This window comes from Denticeps clupeoides, chromosome 14, assembly GCF_900700375.1.
Source record: "Denticeps clupeoides chromosome 14, fDenClu1.1, whole genome shotgun sequence".
NCBI classification, from domain to species: Eukaryota; Metazoa; Chordata; class Actinopteri; order Clupeiformes; family Denticipitidae; genus Denticeps; species Denticeps clupeoides.
Genome location: NC_041720.1, coordinates 18,338,421 through 18,356,554, shown reverse-complemented (window position 1 = coordinate 18,356,554; position 18,134 = coordinate 18,338,421). Strand labels below are relative to the sequence as shown.

Genomic DNA, 18,134 nt, shown 5'->3' with positions numbered 1-18,134 from the left:
GTAATAACATGCTTCAGTTCCCCCCCCTCATCAGCCGGCCTTTAGCTTAGCGTACATTACAGGGAGGCTCATTGAAAAATGGAATATGAGAAGATAACTATGACAATCTTTCTCTCTTTTTCATTCTTCTCCTTTCCTCCTCTGGCTTTGTAGCTCTTGGAGCTGTTTGACAGTGAGGACCCCAGGGAGAGGGACTTCCTCAAGACCATACTTCACCGCATCTACGGGAAGTTCCTGGGCCTACGTGCTTTCATCAGGAAACAGATCAACAATAATTTTTTACGGTGAGCAAAGGGTTTTAATGGATTTGTAGTATGTAGAAATATTAATTTAACTACAAAGAATAAGATGTCAGTTTAGATTACTACAGGAATATTCCATGCACCCTTAATTATTAAAAAGCATACCATAAGACCGTTGTCAGAACAGCTTCACTTTTTCCCAGTTTTCATGACTTCTACTGAAGGAATGGACATCACTTTTCCAGAAGAGAAATCATATCTCAAAAACAGTATGAGCATTTGTTTTGTTTGTCCACTCACATTTTCAGGTTACCATTTTCAAGTTTGACCCATCTGTAAGAGTTGTAATGTGTGTAATGTGTGTGTGTGTGTGTGTGTGTGTGTGTGTGTGTGTGTGTGTGGAGTGGATGACAGCGGATGTGCCCACACATGCCATCTGCTGCAGAGTGTAAAAATAGCACCATTGCGAAACTGGGTGCCCCAACGGGGCACTGCCCAGTAACCAGTGGCTGTCTGGACCATAAGGCGAACTGACCTGCTGCACCTAAAATAGATCATCCAAAAAAGAACACATTTAGTGCCGTCTAGGCGGTGGAGCACTCCAGCCTCGCTCTGTTACCCGTGCCAGGCTGGTGAGTCATTTTCTAGAGTAGTTACTAGTGGTTGGCCAATGCCCTTGTTTTATTGGCCAGGTGCGTTACTTTGTCATTGCTACAAATATTTTGTATTTATGTTTTTGCTCTGCGGGTAGCTGTATTTTAAAGTTGTCAGTGGGAAAAGGTCCTTTTTTCGTCAACATTGGTAAAATAAATCTGGGAAAGTGCAGGAAATTTATGAAGGCCAATTACTGGAACTTGGTCTGCTTAGTCTTTTTACAGAGAAGTTCATGCTCCGTAGAAAGGGTCTGTTGCCATGTGGAGCTCAGAGAAGTTGTACTTACTTCTTCCACTTTTCTTCATGTGGCCTGTCCTACATGTTGAGCATGACTGGTGTCTGTGTAGGTGATTAGTAACCACCCACTGCTGATCAAATAACATTGCTGTGTTCGACAAGGGATGGTTTTAGATATCCATATATTGGTTATAGTATTGAGACCTATTTTAATATATATAACCTGTAAAATACATTTTGTGCAAAATATTGATATAAGGTGCTAAAATGCAATGAACGAAAAATACCAAAAGAGAAAATTTAAACCATGAGCAATGTTTAAATTGCTACTTAAAGAAGTAGCATGAAGTTGTTACTGGGATGGCGCAGATTACTTAACTACATCATTATTATCAGATTGGTGAGTGGCTTCCTGTCCAATTAGGATCCAGTGTTCAGCCAGCCCACGTTCATATAAATGCAATCTATGAGACCAAAATGTTACTTTCCTCCAGGTTCATCTATGAGACTGATCACTTCAATGGTGTGGCTGAGCTGCTGGAGATTCTGGGCAGGTACGTTCTGCTGCAGGCCCACCACTTTATGCTTTAGGAAGAAAGTTGGTAAGTTGTAGTGGAATAGAAGGGCCCAATGATTGTCGTGATGTGGATAACGCGGACTGAACAAATAAAGCGGAATCCGCCTTCAAACGCAGAACAGCCCACTACATGTGTCTCCGGATGAGGCGGGACTGGAGTCAGCAATGGCGAATGTTGTTCAGAAAATTAAGGAATTAAACTCTTAGTGCTAACTTTACAGCGGAACAATACCGAAAGAATTGATTATGAATAATAATAACATGTGATGACCACTTACTGTCAAACTAGCGCAATTCAAAATGTGTTTTTTTATAACCATAGTTTTACTTATTTATTTGTTTGTTTTTTAACTTTATAAATTCTGAAGGAAATTGCTTCTCTGCTTTTAACCCATCATCTTTGGTGAGCAGTAGGCAGCCATGACATCATAAGGGGATTAATTTTTTTTTTATGTGGAAACGCCAAACATTGTGGTTGGTGAATAGTGTTGATTACATCAATTCTGCTTATGCCCCCTCAACTTCTATAGGCCGCTGTCCTCCTCATCCGACCTCTCACTTCCTCATTTGCATTTAAAGCTACATACATCGAAAGTGGCTGTACTTCTGCACGATGGCTGAATTTTAAAAAGAGATACAGTTTTACGGGACACTAAAACAATATGAAAACAAGAAAAAAAAATCATCATGGATCCTTTAATAGTCGAAATATTTTCCATTTAGACATACTATTATTTTAGATGCCAGTGTAAACAATAACCTTGCTCATAAATAAAGACACTTGCCTATAAACCAGTACACATTGTGTCCCTGAGCGAGACACTTTATGCTGAGTTGCTCCAGCGGGACTGTCCCTGTAAATACTCATTGTATTTGCTCTGGATAAAGGCGTCTGATAAATTCTGTAACATACATTTTATAATGCACTTTTAATAAAAATAACATTTTAATTTGAATTTAATAATATGACTTGTTATAATCCCTGCATATATTATGTCCGAGTTATTTGGATTGCAATGCACACAGCCATGTTTAAATTTCACTTTCTTTGGAAAATAAATCTCAATTTTCTTTAAAAAGTTACAAATTCCCACCACAACAGATTTTGCATAATGTAATGAAGTAAGATATTTGAATTAAGGAGACTCTTCCATAGAAGTTAAGGGTGCATTTGCAGAAATTACATAATCATCACTTCCTGTTTGGTGCAAACAGGAAGTCGTGTTTTTTTTTCCCCCCACAATTGTTTCTTCAGAGTCTTACATTTACGGCATTTATCAGACACCTTTATCCAGAGCGACTTACAATCAGTATTTACAGGGACAGTCTCCATGGAGCAACTTAGGGTTAAGTGTCTTGCTCAGGGACACGATGGTAGTAAGCGGGATTTGAACCTGGGTCTTCTGGTTCTTGGGCGAGTGTGTTACCCACTAGGCTACTACCACCCTGGGTAGTCTTGCATGACTGAACTTAAAAAAAAAATAAAATAAATAAATTGTGCTAATTTTTACATCTAATCACTGTGTAACTGCAATGCTTCGCACATTTGGAAGCCACTACTGTCGGTGGAGATAATGTTTTAGTGGAGCTGTGGGAAATGACTACATAAGGGGACAAATTCCAGTTCCAATCGCCATTTCTAGCCACTGCAGGACCAGACAGGCTAGAGTTACAAATTACATTTACTTTGTTACTGTTTATCTCTACAGTTGGTTTTCATAGCCTAAGCACATATGATTATGGACCCCTTGCCCTCTATTATCTCAATTACATCACTTCACATCACACTCTGGTTGCCTGGACATCAAGGACACGCCCCCAATTCTGCTACTAAGGCATAACAGCAGTGCGCATAGCAGCATTAGCCCATTGGCTCTTTCTGCAGCACGGAATCATGGGAGACCCTTTCAGCACCATCTACCCTTAAAGCTGTCAGTCTTCTCCTGATGCATAAACACACTAAACACATTATTCACTACAATGTTCCCTTAGACACACATCCGAATTTTAATCTGATTTGATCAGTTGTAAGTTAACTTCACAGTGTAGCACATGTAGATCTTAATAGTCATGAATCACTGGCTGATAGTGATGATATAGAGATGTGATTGCAGCGGTGTTTGGTTTCTCCACAGCATCATCAATGGCTTTGCTCTGCCCCTGAAGGCTGAACACAAGCAGTTCCTGATGAAGGTGCTGATTCCCATGCACACAGCCAAGAGCCTGGCCCTGTTCCATGCACAGGTGAGACACACACACACACAAACACACACACACACACACACACACACACACACACACAATGTGTTATGATGAAATTCAAATCAGGTAAACACTATATGCACAGACAGTCTTCATTTGTATGAAATTGCTCCTCCTGCTGGTGGTAGCTATGCCCCACATATCAAATGCCTTTGTTGGCCAGTTGTAATTCTGAGATCTCTGGTTTCACTGTGTTCTCACTGCAGCTCCATAATTAAAGGGATCGTTAGAGGTTTGTTTTCCACAAACCTTAAAAAATTAGACCTTTATAATCTTTATTTATATTCAGTGAATGTATAAATATTTAAAACATTTTGAGGCACTTAACTAATAATGTTTAAATATAATATCCATGAAAAATATAACTAACTGATATCTTCTTGTTGTTTCTTAACTTTGAGACATGAGGAAGCTGCATGTTGTAATTTACTTTTTCTCCATCTGATTTTGTTCCTCAGCTAGCATACTGCATAGTGCAGTTTTTGGAGAAGGACCCTACTCTCACAGAGCCGGTAACACCTATACTACTTTTCTATATATTTTATAATCAGTCATCTGAAAGCCAGTGCTATATGCTACATATGCCTTATATATGTTGATCTAATACTAACTCATTCACTAATTACAGGTTCAGTCCCCTTGGGGCAACGCAGGTTTTAGTGTGTTGCTCAGGGCATGATAGTGGAAGCACGTGCTTTTACAATAATTGTATTTAATAATTTTAAAAGTGTGAGTAATTGCTTTTTGATTATGTAGGATTTTGTTAATCTATTAACAGGTTATCCGAGGTTTGCTGAAGTTCTGGCCAAAAACTTGCAGTCAGAAAGAGGTAAGGACTTCCATTACATGTAATTCCATTCCTTTTGGGATTAATATTTCACTACTTTTTTGGCACTTACCAGACGCCCTTATCCAGAGTGACTTACAATCAATAGTTGCAGAAACAGTCCCCCTGGAGACACTCAGTGTTAAAGCTAGGTTACTACCACCCTACTATTCTATTTCTGTTTTTTTTTTTTTTTTCTCACCAGGTGATGTTTCTTGGTGAAATTGAGGAAATTTTGGATGTAATTGAGCCAACTCAATTCAAGAAAGTTCAGGAGCCACTTTTCAAGCAGATCTCCAAATGTGTTGCTAACCCTCATTTCCAGGTGCGGCTTTCTACTTGCTTGCTATGGACCCATATTCTGCATTTTCTGGCCATTTTCTTCCTGACACACACAATAATACAAAATAGTAAAAACAAAATTCAATTCACAATAATATTTTTTAGATTAATATAAGAGCAATGTTGGCAAGCATACATTAAAACCAGCAGACTATCTATTCTGAATCCCAACTCTGTCCTGCAGGTGGCTGAGAGGGCTCTGTACTTCTGGAACAATGAGTACATTCTGAGTCTGATTGAGGAGAACATTGACAAGGTCCTGCCTATAATGTTTGGCAGCCTCTACAGAATCTCTAAGGAACACTGGAACCCGTAAGTACATTACCCAGCAGTCATTAGTGGAGCACTGCAACATTACAACATTGTTGTAAGAATTGTGGGGTGTTCAATACGTGTAAAAACAGTGTTGCAGCTGAGTAGTACGAGTTTATTATTGTGTGATATCCCCAACATTTGTATTAGCATGTTACACATGATTGGAATGGAGGTTAAGAAGCAAGGTCGAAGTTAGAAAGGAAATAGTTGGTAGATTGTTGGTAAATCTAATTGCAGTTTTCCACTTTCTTTAGGGAAATCAATAGCAACATACAACAAATATTACAAACTTACAACATTAACAGGAATTATCATTATCACACACTGAATATCATGATCACAGCTCTGATCTTTGCTCTATGCATGTGTTGTCTGTGCTGTAGGACGATTGTTGCGCTGGTGTACAACGTTCTGAAGACGCTGATGGAGATGAACAGTGTTCTGTTTGACGAGCTCACATCCTCTTATAAAGCAGAGCGGCAGAGGTGAATGAACTCTCCTTCTGTTCTGGTTTTCCCTCACCTTGTACAGAATTTAGGAAATTTCTTCAGTGTCTGTTGCTGCATGTAGGACTGGGCAATATGGCATAAAATGCATTAATCAACTGTATATATTGCACTATATACAGTGATGTGAAAAACTATTTGCCCCCTTCCTGATTTTTATATTATTTTGCATGTTTGTCTCACTTAAATGTAAAACTGTTAACTATTAGTCAAAGATAACATAATTGAACACAAAATGCAGTTTTTAAATGAAGGTTTACGTTATTAAGGGAGAAAAAAACCTCCAAATCTACATGGCCCTGTGTGAAAAATAACTTAACTGTGGTTTATTACACGTGAGTTCAATTTCTGTAGTCACCCCCAGGCTTGATTACTGCCACACCTGTTTCGATCAAGAAATCACTTAAATAGAAGCTACCTGACACAGAGAAGTAGACCAAAAGCACATCAAAAGCTAGACATCATGCCAAGAGCAAAGAGATTCAGGAACAAATTAGAACAAAAGTAATTGAGATCTATCAGTCTGGTAAAGGTTATAAAGCCATTTCTAAAGCTTTGGGACTCCAGCGAACCACAGTGAGAGGCATTATCCACAAATGGCAAAAACATGGAACAGTGGTGAACCTTCCCAAGAGTGGCCGGCCGACCAAAATTACCCCAAGAGCGCAGAGACAACTCATCCGAGAGGCCACAAAAGACCCCAGGACAACATCTAAAGAACTTGCCTCAGTTAAGGTCAGTGTTCACGATTCCACCATAAGAAAGAGACTGGGCAAACAACTTTTTTAAGCAAAAAGAACATGAAGGCTTGTCTCAATTTTGCTAAAAAACATCTCAATGATTGCCAAGACTTTTGGCAAAATACCTTGTGGACCGACAAGACAAAAGTTGAACTTTTTGGAAGGTGCGTGTCCCATTACATCTGGCGTAAAAGTAACACAGCATTTCAGAAAAAGAACATCATACCAACAGTAAAATATGGTGGTGGTAGTGTGATGGTCTGGGGTTGTTTTGCTGCTTCAGGACCTGGAAGGTTTGCTGTGATAGATGGAACCATGAATTCTACTGTCTACCAAAAAATCCTGAAGGAGAATGTCTGGCCATCTGTTCGTCAACTCAAGCTGAAGCGATCTTGGGTGCTGCAGCAGGACAATGACCCAAAACACACCAGCAAATCCACTTCTGAATGGCTGAAGAAAAACAAAATGAAGACTTTGGAGTGGCCTAGTCAAAGTCCTGACCTGAATCCTATTGAGATGTTGTGGCATGACCTTAAAAAGGCGGTTCATGCTAGAAAACCCTCAAATAAAGCTGAATTACAACAATTCTGCAAAGATGAGTGGGCCAAAATTCCTCCAGAGCGCTGTAAAAGACTTGTTGCAAGTTATCGCAAACGCTTGATTGCAGTTAATGCTGCTAAGGGTGGCCCAACCAGTTCTTAGGTTCAGGGGCCAATTACTTTTACACAGGGCCATGTAGGTTTGGATTTTTTTTTCTCCCTCCATCATTTAAAAACTGCATTTTGTGTTTACTTGTGTTACCTTTGACATTTTGTGTGACAAACATGCAAAAGAATAAGAAATCAGGAAGGGGGCAAATAGTTTTTCACACCACTGTAATTTGATAAGTAAATTTAAATGTAACAGTTTTTGAAAGGTTAATGTTTACATAGCATAGGCACTACAGCACGATATTTTACAGATACATCAACATATAGCATAACCATATACCAGATAAACAATATCTGGCCAATTCTACTGAAAGTGTGGGTGGTAGTAGCCTAGTGGGTTACACACCTATGAACCAGACGACCCAGGTTCAAATCCCACTTACTACCATTGTGTCCCTGAGCAAGACACTTAACCCTAAGTTGCTCCGGGGGGGGACTGTCTCTGTAAATACTGATTGTAAGTCGCTCTGAATAACAGCGTCTGATAAATGCTGTAAATATAAATGTAAGTGGACTTTGTCACATCCATAGGGCCAGGTATTTGTGTGATGCATGTGATTCTATAAAATTTAGGGGTTTTCATAATTCAGATGTAGAGATTACATTAAAAATATTTACAGTGGGTTGCAAAAGTATTCGGCCCCACTTTTTTTGTCACATTACAGCCACAAACATGAATCTATTTTATTGGAATTCCACGTGAACACGAAGTGGAACGAAAATCATACATGATTCCAAACATTTTTTACAAATAAATAACTGAAAAGTGGGGTGTGCATAATTATTCAGCCCCCTTTGTTCTGAGTCCAGTCAGTTGCCCATAGACATTAGCACTCATCAGACAATGATTAAATATTGTGCAACTGTGTGTAATCTAATGTCAGTACAAATACAGCTGCTCTGTGATGGCCTCAGAGGTCAAATATTGGGAGCAACAACACCATGAAGTCTAAAGAACACACCAGACATATCAGGGATAGTTATTGAGAAATTTAAAGCAGGCTTAGGCTACAAAAAGATTTCCCAAGCCTTGAACATCTCACGGAGCACTGTTCAAGCGATCATTCACAAATGGAAGGAGTATGGCACATCTGTAAACCTACCAAGACTAGGCAGTCCACCTAAACTCACAGGCCGAACAACGACAGCGCTGATCAGAATCATGGTGACTGAATGAGCTGCAGAGATCTACAGCTCAGGTGGAAGAATCTGTCCATAGGACAACTATTAGTCGTGCACTGCACAGAGTTGGCCTTCATGGAAGAGTGGCAAGAAGAAAGCCATTGTTAAAAGAAAACCATAAGAAGTCCCGTTTGCAGTTTGCCACAAGTCGTGGGGGACACAGCAAACATGTGGAAGGAAGGTGCTCTGGTCAGATGAGACAAAAATTGAACTTTTTGGCCAAAATGTTATGTGTGGCGGAAAACTAACACCACACATCACTCTGAACATACCATCCCCACTGTCAAATATGGTAGTGGCAGCGTCATGCTTCTCTTCAGCAGGGACAGGGAAGCTGGTCAGAGGTGATGGGAAGATGGATGGAGCCAAATACAGGGCAATCTTGGGAGAAAACATCTTGGAGTCTGCAAAAGACTTGAGACTGGGGCGCAGGACACCTTCCAGCAGGACAATGACCCTAAACATAAAGCCAGGGCAACAATGGAATGGTTTAAAACAAAACATATCCATGTGTTAGAATGGCCCAGTCATTTACAATTTCAGCACTTGTCAGATGCCCTTATCCAGAGTGACTGACAATTTCAGTCTCTAGATGTGCAAATCTGGTAGAGACATACCCTAAAAGACTGGCAGCTGTAACTGCAGCAAAAGGTGGTTCTACAAATTATTGACTCAGGCGGCTGAATAAATACGCACACCCCACTTTTCAGCACACTGCCCACTGCTCACTCAGGGTGATGGGTTAAATGCAGAGGACAAATTTTTCTGTGTGCACCGTGTGCTGTGCTGCTGTGTATCACAAGTGACGATCACTTCACTTCACTTTTTTTGTGCAGGGCAACAAACAGGCAAGTGCTGACCCTGCTCATTTTAATGTACACTGTCAGTACCCGATTGCAGGTGTGCAACTGATCGGGCGAGTGGTCTGGATTGCACTGACATGCACTTCATTTAGTAAACCTGGGAATGCGCAGCAACTGGCAGACTACTGACAGATTGAAGGCTTGTTTTATTTTATTTATCGGTTATACAGTATTTTTAGGGCTTTTTTTTTAACTCCAATTTAATCGAGCAAACTCTAATGCGTTCTGTGCTGCGTGTAGGCGTGGTTTCGTGCAGTGGGCGTGGTTCCGTGCAGGTGGCGCGACTATACCATTGTCGCGAGGAGCAGATATTTCTGCAGTAGGCTGGATAATCAAAATCTTTCCCTTAAAAAGACTCAACTTGTATACTTAAATTTTATACTTGATTTATTTGTATGAATTCAATATTTGGCTTGATTGCTACATCTGGTGGAAAGTTTGTGTCAGTAGCCCACTGAGAAATCCACTTACTCATAAAAATGCTGATGTGTCAAATACATATTTCCTATGCTGTATATAGAGAGAGTATATAGTGAATACTCTAGTGAATCATTTTGCATGTGCATTCAAACTGTAGTATGGTTCGGTGGCTCAGGTTAATTATCGTGGGGAGATTTATGTATAAGTGATTGGCTACTTAAAAAAAAAAAAACTTGGTGTTCTGATTGTTTTAGATGAACTTGACTGTCCTAATAAAGTAATATATAAAGTAAAGTTTCATTTTTTTGCATTATTAGTTTAAAACTTGTATTAAATTTCAGGTTTAATTCTCTTTGAGACCACTAGAAGCCTGTATATTAAAATATTTGTCTTAAATTTGTCGATCATACATTTAATCAAAATTTGTATAGTCTTGACCCTCAACACTTTTTCTCCTTGGTATGTTACAAAAACACATGCATTAAGTTACTAAAGCTTTACTGTTATCCCATCTTTCAGTACCTACATAGCGCATCACTTTTTCCACATTTTGTTATGTTACAGCTGAGTTCTGAGTTTGTTTGGGCCGGTGGGGCCTTGGGTTATGGTGTATCCACCAGTCTCCGTCTTTTTTCTAGAACAGGTTTTCGTTTTTTGAAAAAACCTGCATCCACATGGGGGCGTTTTCTGAAATGTCATCCACACGTAGACACTGATAACGTCTCAAAACGGCCACCACACACACCTGTACGTGGTGCTGTGAACAGGACAAGTATAATACTCCTGACGGTCGAAGTCGTGGCAGTTTCCATACCAGATTGTGATGAAGCTGTTCAGGAAATGGTGTTGTTGATCCAGGAGCACCATTTGGTTCTCCCTCTCCAATCGTCTTGCCTTCTTCCCCTTCTCCACTCTTTTTCATTGACCAACAGCAACATCTCTCCCACACACAATGGAGGGAATGTCCTGGAACTGGTCTTCAGTCATCCTTCTCCAACTTCCGACTTTTCTTCCACTCCACTTCACACCTCTGACCACCACTTCCTGACCTTTACACTCACTCTACCTGCAGGATCCATGACTATCTCCCATCCATCCTTCATTCGACAACCTTCACACTGTCTCACCTTCATCTGTATCTTCCTGCATTCTTTCACATCTCCCAACATCTGACTCATTCTTCTCCTACCACTAACTCTTTCCTCAACTCACTTTCCCTTTCTATTGATCTCCTCTGTCCTCTATCTTCTAAACCCAAAAGGACTTCTCCCCCTGCGCCCTGGCTCTTTAGTACATTGTGCAGCAATTGAAGAGTACTTCGAGCAGCAGAGAGAAAATACAAGAAATCACAACTTGACTCAGACCTACTGTATTGCCAGAATCTTCTGCGCAAATTTTCCACTAACCTTACTGCTGCTAAAACTGCATTTTTACAAGGCAAACCTGGAAACCTCTGGGTCAACCCTCAAAAACTCAACCCTCTGACTCCCCCCTACCCCATCTTCCCTAACTGCTGATGATTTTGCCAACTTCTTCACTGGGAACACTGAACAAATCTGTATGACATTCTCCACCACAAATCCTACTCTACCCTCTGAAGATTCTACAACTGCTCTAAATCAGTTTTCTAAGATCACATCAGATGAAATCATTCAGATCATATCTACAGGTAATCCAATCTGTCCACTAGATCCAATCCCTTCTGCAATGCTCCAAACCATCTCTCCTGACCTCACCCATTTCATTTCTTATATCATAAACAGCTCAATCACATCTGGCCATGTACCATCTGCCTTTAAAATGGCCAGGGTTCCTCCAATCCTAAAGAAACCCACATCTGATCCTACTGACGTCAGTTTCTCTCTCATTTCTTTCTAAGATCCTTGAGCACTGTGTCTGCAATCAGCTATCACTTCATTTGTCACAGAACAACCTCCTGGATCCTAAAAGTGAAGTGAAGTGAAGTGATTGTCACATGTGATACACAGCAGCACAGCACACGATGCACACAGTGAAATTTGTCCTCTGCATTTAACCCATCACCCTGAGTGAGCAGTGGGCAGCCATGACAGGCGCCCGGGGAGCAGTGTGTGGGGACGGTGCTTTGCTCAGTGGCACCTCAGTGGCACCCTGGCGGATCGGGATTCGAACCGACAACCTTCTGATTACGGGGCCACTTCCTTAACCGCTAGGCCACCACTGCCCCACGTCCTTCCCTGTTACAATCAATGAAGAGATCAATTCTGGTTCACTAGGACCCCCAACTTTGAATACAATCTTAACCAGATCCTAACCAGTCTGGAATCAGAACAGCTCATTCTATTGAGACTGCCCTTCTGGCTGTTTCTGAGAAGCTACATGCGGCCAGATCGGCAAATGTGTCATTGGTTCTTTTTCTCCTTGACCTCTCCGCATCATTTGACACAGTTAACCACAAGACTCTCTTGTCTATTCTGAAGAGGCTTGGAAATCAGGGCTCAGCACAGAACCGGTTTGCTTCCTACCATGATGAGCCATCTTACCAAGTGACTTGGAAAAGATCCACCTCTGCCTCACGTAGACTCTCCACCGGTGTCCCTCAAGGCTCAGTACTAGGTCCTCCTCCCTCTACACGAGACCACTTCTTCACATGGATTATCCTACGACAACACAACTCATCTTCTCTTTTCCTCCCTCAGATCTGCATGCTGCTTCCAAAATCTCTGCATGTCTAACTGACATCTCATCTTAGATGGCAGCCAATCACCTCAAACTCAATCCCACCAAAACTGAACTAATATTCATTTCAGCAGATTCTTCACCACATCAGGATCTTGCTATTTACCTGGACAACTCACAGCTCTCTCCTTCTACAACAGCCCACAACCTTGGAGTAACAATTGACAACCAACTTTGCTTCTGGACTCACATCAGCAATCTTTCCCGCTCCTGTAGATTCCTTCTCTACAATATCAGACAAATCCGTCCTTATCTGTCAACACAGGTCACCCAGATACTGGTTCAGTCCTCAGTAATCTCACAACTGGATTACTGCAACTCCCTTCTAGCTGGTCTACCTCTATGTACCATCCGACCTCTACAACTAATACAAAATGCAGCAGCACGACTAATCTTCAACCTTCCCAAGTTCTCCCACACCAACCCTCTGCTACGTTCCCTCCACTGGCTCCCAGTAGCTCCACGCATCAGATTCAAAATACTGATGCTGGCCTACAAAGCCAAACATGGAGTAGCCCCATCCTACCTCACAGCCCTTATTACACCTCAGCACTGCACCTCGTATACTCCAAGCCTCCAATACTGCTCACCTGGTCCCCCCATCTCTGAAGGTAAAAGGAAAACATTCATCTAGACTCTTCTCTGTCTTGGCCCCTCGGTGATGGAAAGAACCTCCTCTTGAGGTCAGAACAGCTCAGTCACTGAGTATTTTCATACGGCAGCTCAAGACCTTCCTCTTTAGACAATGTTTAGATTAACTTGTAACCTTAATATTGTCTAAAGTTTAAAAGTGAAGTGATTGTCACATGTGATACACAGCAGCACAGCACACGGTGCACACAGTGAAATTTGTCCTCTGCATTTAACCCATCACCCTGAGTGAGCAGTGGGCAGCCATGACCAGCGCCCGGGGAGCAGTGTGTGGGGACGGTGCTTTGCTCAGTGGCAACTCAGTGGCACCTTGGCGGCTCGGGATTCGAACCGGCAACCTTCTGATTACAGGGTTGCTTCCTTAACCGCTATGCCACCACTGCCCCTTATGTCTGACTTATGTATAGAAACTACAACAGAGTGAATTAAAAGATTGTATTCAAAGTTGGGGGTCCTAGTGAACCAGAATTGATCTCTTCATTGATTGTGACAGGGAAGGACGTTGTAATAACTCTGGATAAGGGTGTCTGCCAAATGCCTTAAATGTAAATGTAAATGGTGCCATTGATGTTGAGGTGTCCAGTCTAGTTCTTCCTGAAGTCAACAATCATCTGATTAACATCATGAGACAGATTATTGTTCCTACAACAAACTCCAAACTTCTCTTATAAACCCCACGTCAAACTTTATGATGTGTTTTGTGCTGGAGCTGGTGAGGCAGTCATGAGTGAGCAGCGTGAAGAGAAGTGGGCTCAGTACACATGCCTGTGCTCAGTGTGATTGGGTTCGGGCTGGTACTGTACATAAGGGAGTCCAGGATCCACTTGTAGGTGGTACACTTGTGATGGAAATATAACATTTTTTGAGAATGACACTAGAATGTGGTGTTGAGAAGAGTGATGAACAACTTAACCACTGTACTGTGCCCTGTGTTCTTCACAGAGAGAAGAAGAAAGAGCAGGAACGGGAAGAGCTGTGGAGGAAACTTGAGGAACTGGGGCTAAAAGTCCAGAACAATAGCCATGTCCCTCAGAGCAATAACAACAACAATAATAACCATTATGACAACCAAGACAAGAATGACAGCATCCCCACAAATGACGACAGTGCTACCGCCTCTAAGGGTGGCACCACAAGTGCCAAATGACCCAGGAATATGTATTGGGGTTGCGTCTTGTTTGTTTTTTCCCCTTCCTCCCTGTATGCCAGTCAGTGATTGGCAAGGAACTGTCAGGGATTTGAGGTAGTTGGGGATATAAAAATACATTTTAAATCAAATTATTCAAACCGAGACCTCATCAGTATGTCACAAAATACGTGCAACTACTTCAGATGCCAGCAACATTATATTTCATGACAGTAAAAAATATTTTTGGATGTTTGTGTGGCCACAGTATATTATTATTATTATTATTATTAATATTATTGTTTTGTTGTTGTTGATCAAAGATTTATTCTACACTAGTTTCCTATCTGATAGATTTTTTTTATGTAAGACATGGGACGGGAGAAATCTATGACTTGAATAGTTAAATGCCATTTCTGATTTTTCTGCACCTAGAGAGTCCATAGCTATTTTAAGACCATGTCTGTTTTATATGTGCTTTTAATTGTTTCTGCTGCCAACACTGCGGTGAAAACATTTGGAAGAAGGGGGACGCTGGCTTTCGCCTCTTTATAATTGTGAAATGCCATGGGTTCTGTGGTAGTTTCAAGAACTTGATGAAGAACAGTCTATTATTAAATGATTACAATTTAATTGTAGCCATAAACTATTTTAAGTATTAAACAAACTAGTTGTTTAAAGGAATTGAGAATGGCAGGAATTATGAAATTAGGTTACCAGGACTTTCTTTTTCATTTGTGAGCAGAGATATTTGAGAGAAGAGCCATATATTTTTCCCAGAGTATTGTTCTAAAATTATTTTTAAAAATGTAAAAATCAAATTACAAAAAAAAAAAAAACAGGATACTCTTATGTGTCATGGTCTGACAGCCTGACACATAGATCATTATGGTAAGGGTGCAAGTTGTGTTAAGGTGTGTGTTGTACTCTGTCGTAGGTCCAGTCTTTCTGATGCCTTTCTGTCATTGTACCATTCCAATCTCTGTGACATACAATCGTGTGGGAACCTGTTTTGTAATAAAAGACCTTAATGGGTTTTGAATACCATCAGAATAAAGTCTACCTTAAGTTTCTACATTGATTCTATTTTTTTTTTACCAGCATTTTTTTTTACCATTTCATGTGAGTGAGTGAGGTGAGGTGAGGTGAGTGAGTGAGTGAGTGAGTGAGCGAGTGCGCACACACACTTCGTGTACATGATTCTATAAATAAGGAAGAGTTGATTGAGTTATTTCTGCCTTTGAACTACAATTTCAATTCTAAAAGCAAGATTTATCCTTTATGCTCAAGCTGAAAAGTGTTTTCATACTATTCACGAATCAATTAATTCTAAAGAGCACAGTATAAATAAAAAGGTATTTTGTAGACCACATTAGAGAAAAATCTCTTATATTTCTGACATGATGCTCTCTGCTGAAGAAGTCCGTCAAACAATGTGTGAAATTTTGAAAGAAGAGATTCCTGTTTACGCTTCACTTCATGTTCCTTCCATATTTTAATATTAGTGAAAGGGAAAAAGTGACAGTGAAGTGATTGTGAGACACGGTGCCCATGTATGTGTATACCATATTTATTTATAAAGCACTTTAACACAACAAAGGAGCTGTACATTAAATGCTGTACAGAAATAGGACAGGACAGACATGGACAAAAAAAATGTTAAAAATAAAGAATAAATAAAATAAGAGAGAACATGCAGCAATTTGAATTAAACAAGGGGTTGAATAAAACAGGAAACATTTAAGACAAGATAGTAAAAGAGTTATGAAAGGACTGCCTAAGTAACCACATAAAACACTGCATAAGAACACCGTAGGACCACCTCACTCTAGGTTAAAAGCCAGAGTGTAAAAGTGAGTTTTTAGACTAGATTTAAACGCAGTGACCTTGCCTGACACTGATTGGTAGGTCATTCCATAAACACTCCATTCTGAAGACCTGAGAGAACGGGGTGGAGTGTAAGATGGAGTAGGTCTGCCAAGCCAATCAGCGATTTAAAATTAATATGTTTAAAACGGACTAAAACAGATGTCTGACTGGTACTAAATATCAATGAATTACAGAAGTCAAGGTAGGATGAAATGAAAGCATGAATCACTGTTTCCAGGTTTAATTTGAAAGGACTGGCTTGAGATTGGCCAGGCGCCTCAGCTGAAAAAAGTATGATTTTATTATTTTGTTAACCTGTGCATCCCTTTTTAGGGTTGAGTCCATTTTAACACCTCGGTTTGAAATCAATGATTTTTCACAAGGGGCTAGGGAAGCGAGGTCAATACGAGGGTCACCGCTACCAAAAAGCATACATTCTGTCTTACTCTCATTTAGGTCCAGGAAATTTAAGGCCATCAACCTCTTGACATCAGTCAGACAGTTGAGAAGAGCACTTGGTAGAGCACTTTTTACACTTAAGGGGAAAGTAGACTTGACAGTCATCTGCACAGAAATGAAAAGAAACATTGTGTTTTCCTCCACAGAAGCACTGTTGAAGATGAGAAAGAGTCCTTAATAGAGACACAGAGGCACACAGATATGATTTGAACCATTTGAGGGCTGGATCCCTAAGTTTAGAAATAAAAGGTAACTTTGAAATCGGCCTAAAGTTTGACAATGCAGTGGTGTCGAGATCTGTTTTTTTTTTTTTTTTTTTGCTTAGTGGCACCTCAGTGGCAGATCAGGATTCAAACCGGCAACCTTCTGATTACGTGTCTGCTTTCTTAAACGCTAGGCCACCACAGCCTCCGATAGAATTCAGTGTAGGGACTTTGAATGTTGGTACCATGACTGATGGAATGTTGATGTATCAAAAATGATGGAAATGTCTGTAGTGAACATGTTTAGGAAGATGCTGGAGCACAGAGTGATTAATAAGAGTGGAGGAAGATTGACACAGGTTGATTATGTCCTATGCAGTGTGATAGGAGACTGCCAGGTAGTGATGGGAAAGTGACTGTAGACAGCATAGTATGGTGGTGTTCTGTGCTGCAGTGTTTCACACACAGTGTTAACCCCCTATCTAATATCTAAAGCCTTACACTTACAAAGGCAGGACCAACTTTGGCACATTTTAGTTGGCAACACATATTTTAGCTTGTTTCTGAACTACTATAAACTTTGAGCAGGTGATGTCTGAAATATCAAGGTCTTCTCTGTCCCTGTCGTCTCTGTTAAATCTTAATGCTAGCATGCATTAAGATGGTCATAGGGCGGGCCCACGATGCATCGGGTGAATGCATTGATGCCAAAACAACCAGAAAAACAAGCCCAGGTTTGAATCGACCCAATTTACCCATTCAGGGCGAGTGTCTGACCCACCATACAGGACAAAGGACCATAATAAGAGCCAAAATGAAAGGGATGGTAGAAAAGTAAGGGAAATATCCAGGTAAGATCCAAATTTTGGTGCAATTTGGTCAAAGCTACTATGAGTGGGGAGTGTTTTTAAAATGCTACCAATTCTAAAATTAGCATTCAATGGGAATTTGACCCTGTTTGAGCCACGCCCATTTGTATTGTTTATAAAAGTAATTGCATCTTGAACAATAGAGCACTAATTGATGTATGTTTGTTTTCATATATCATATTCTTCATATACGTTTGTATCTTCAAGATGTGTCAAACCTTTGGTCTTGGCATGATCTGTGAGTCTAACCATCTTGGCAAGTTGATTTTTGGGGTCTCAAACTCAAATTAGCAAAGGCCCGTTGGTCTGAGTCTGGGTCTTCCTTGGGTCGCATCAGGTGTTCCACAAAAAAAAAAGCTTTGT

General features: G+C 40.6%; 1 protein-coding gene across 1 annotated transcript in view; it reads left to right on the top strand.

Annotated features, from left to right (window-relative positions):
• The window catches only part of ppp2r5a (protein phosphatase 2, regulatory subunit B', alpha isoform), a 63,496-nt gene extending 48,262 nt beyond the window's left edge, over positions 1 to 15,234 (top strand). Inside the window, exons 5-13 of the mRNA XM_029002320.1 lie at positions 154 to 284; positions 1,628 to 1,687; positions 3,846 to 3,954; positions 4,431 to 4,484; positions 4,751 to 4,801; positions 5,004 to 5,123; positions 5,325 to 5,452; positions 5,839 to 5,940; positions 14,188 to 15,234. Coding sequence (XP_028858153.1) covers positions 154 to 284; positions 1,628 to 1,687; positions 3,846 to 3,954; positions 4,431 to 4,484; positions 4,751 to 4,801; positions 5,004 to 5,123; positions 5,325 to 5,452; positions 5,839 to 5,940; positions 14,188 to 14,392 — 960 coding nt within the window. The 3' untranslated portion in view covers positions 14,393 to 15,234. The remainder of the gene's footprint in view (positions 1 to 153; positions 285 to 1,627; positions 1,688 to 3,845; positions 3,955 to 4,430; positions 4,485 to 4,750; positions 4,802 to 5,003; positions 5,124 to 5,324; positions 5,453 to 5,838; positions 5,941 to 14,187) is intronic.
• The last annotated feature ends 2,900 nt before the right edge of the window (positions 15,235 to 18,134 follow it).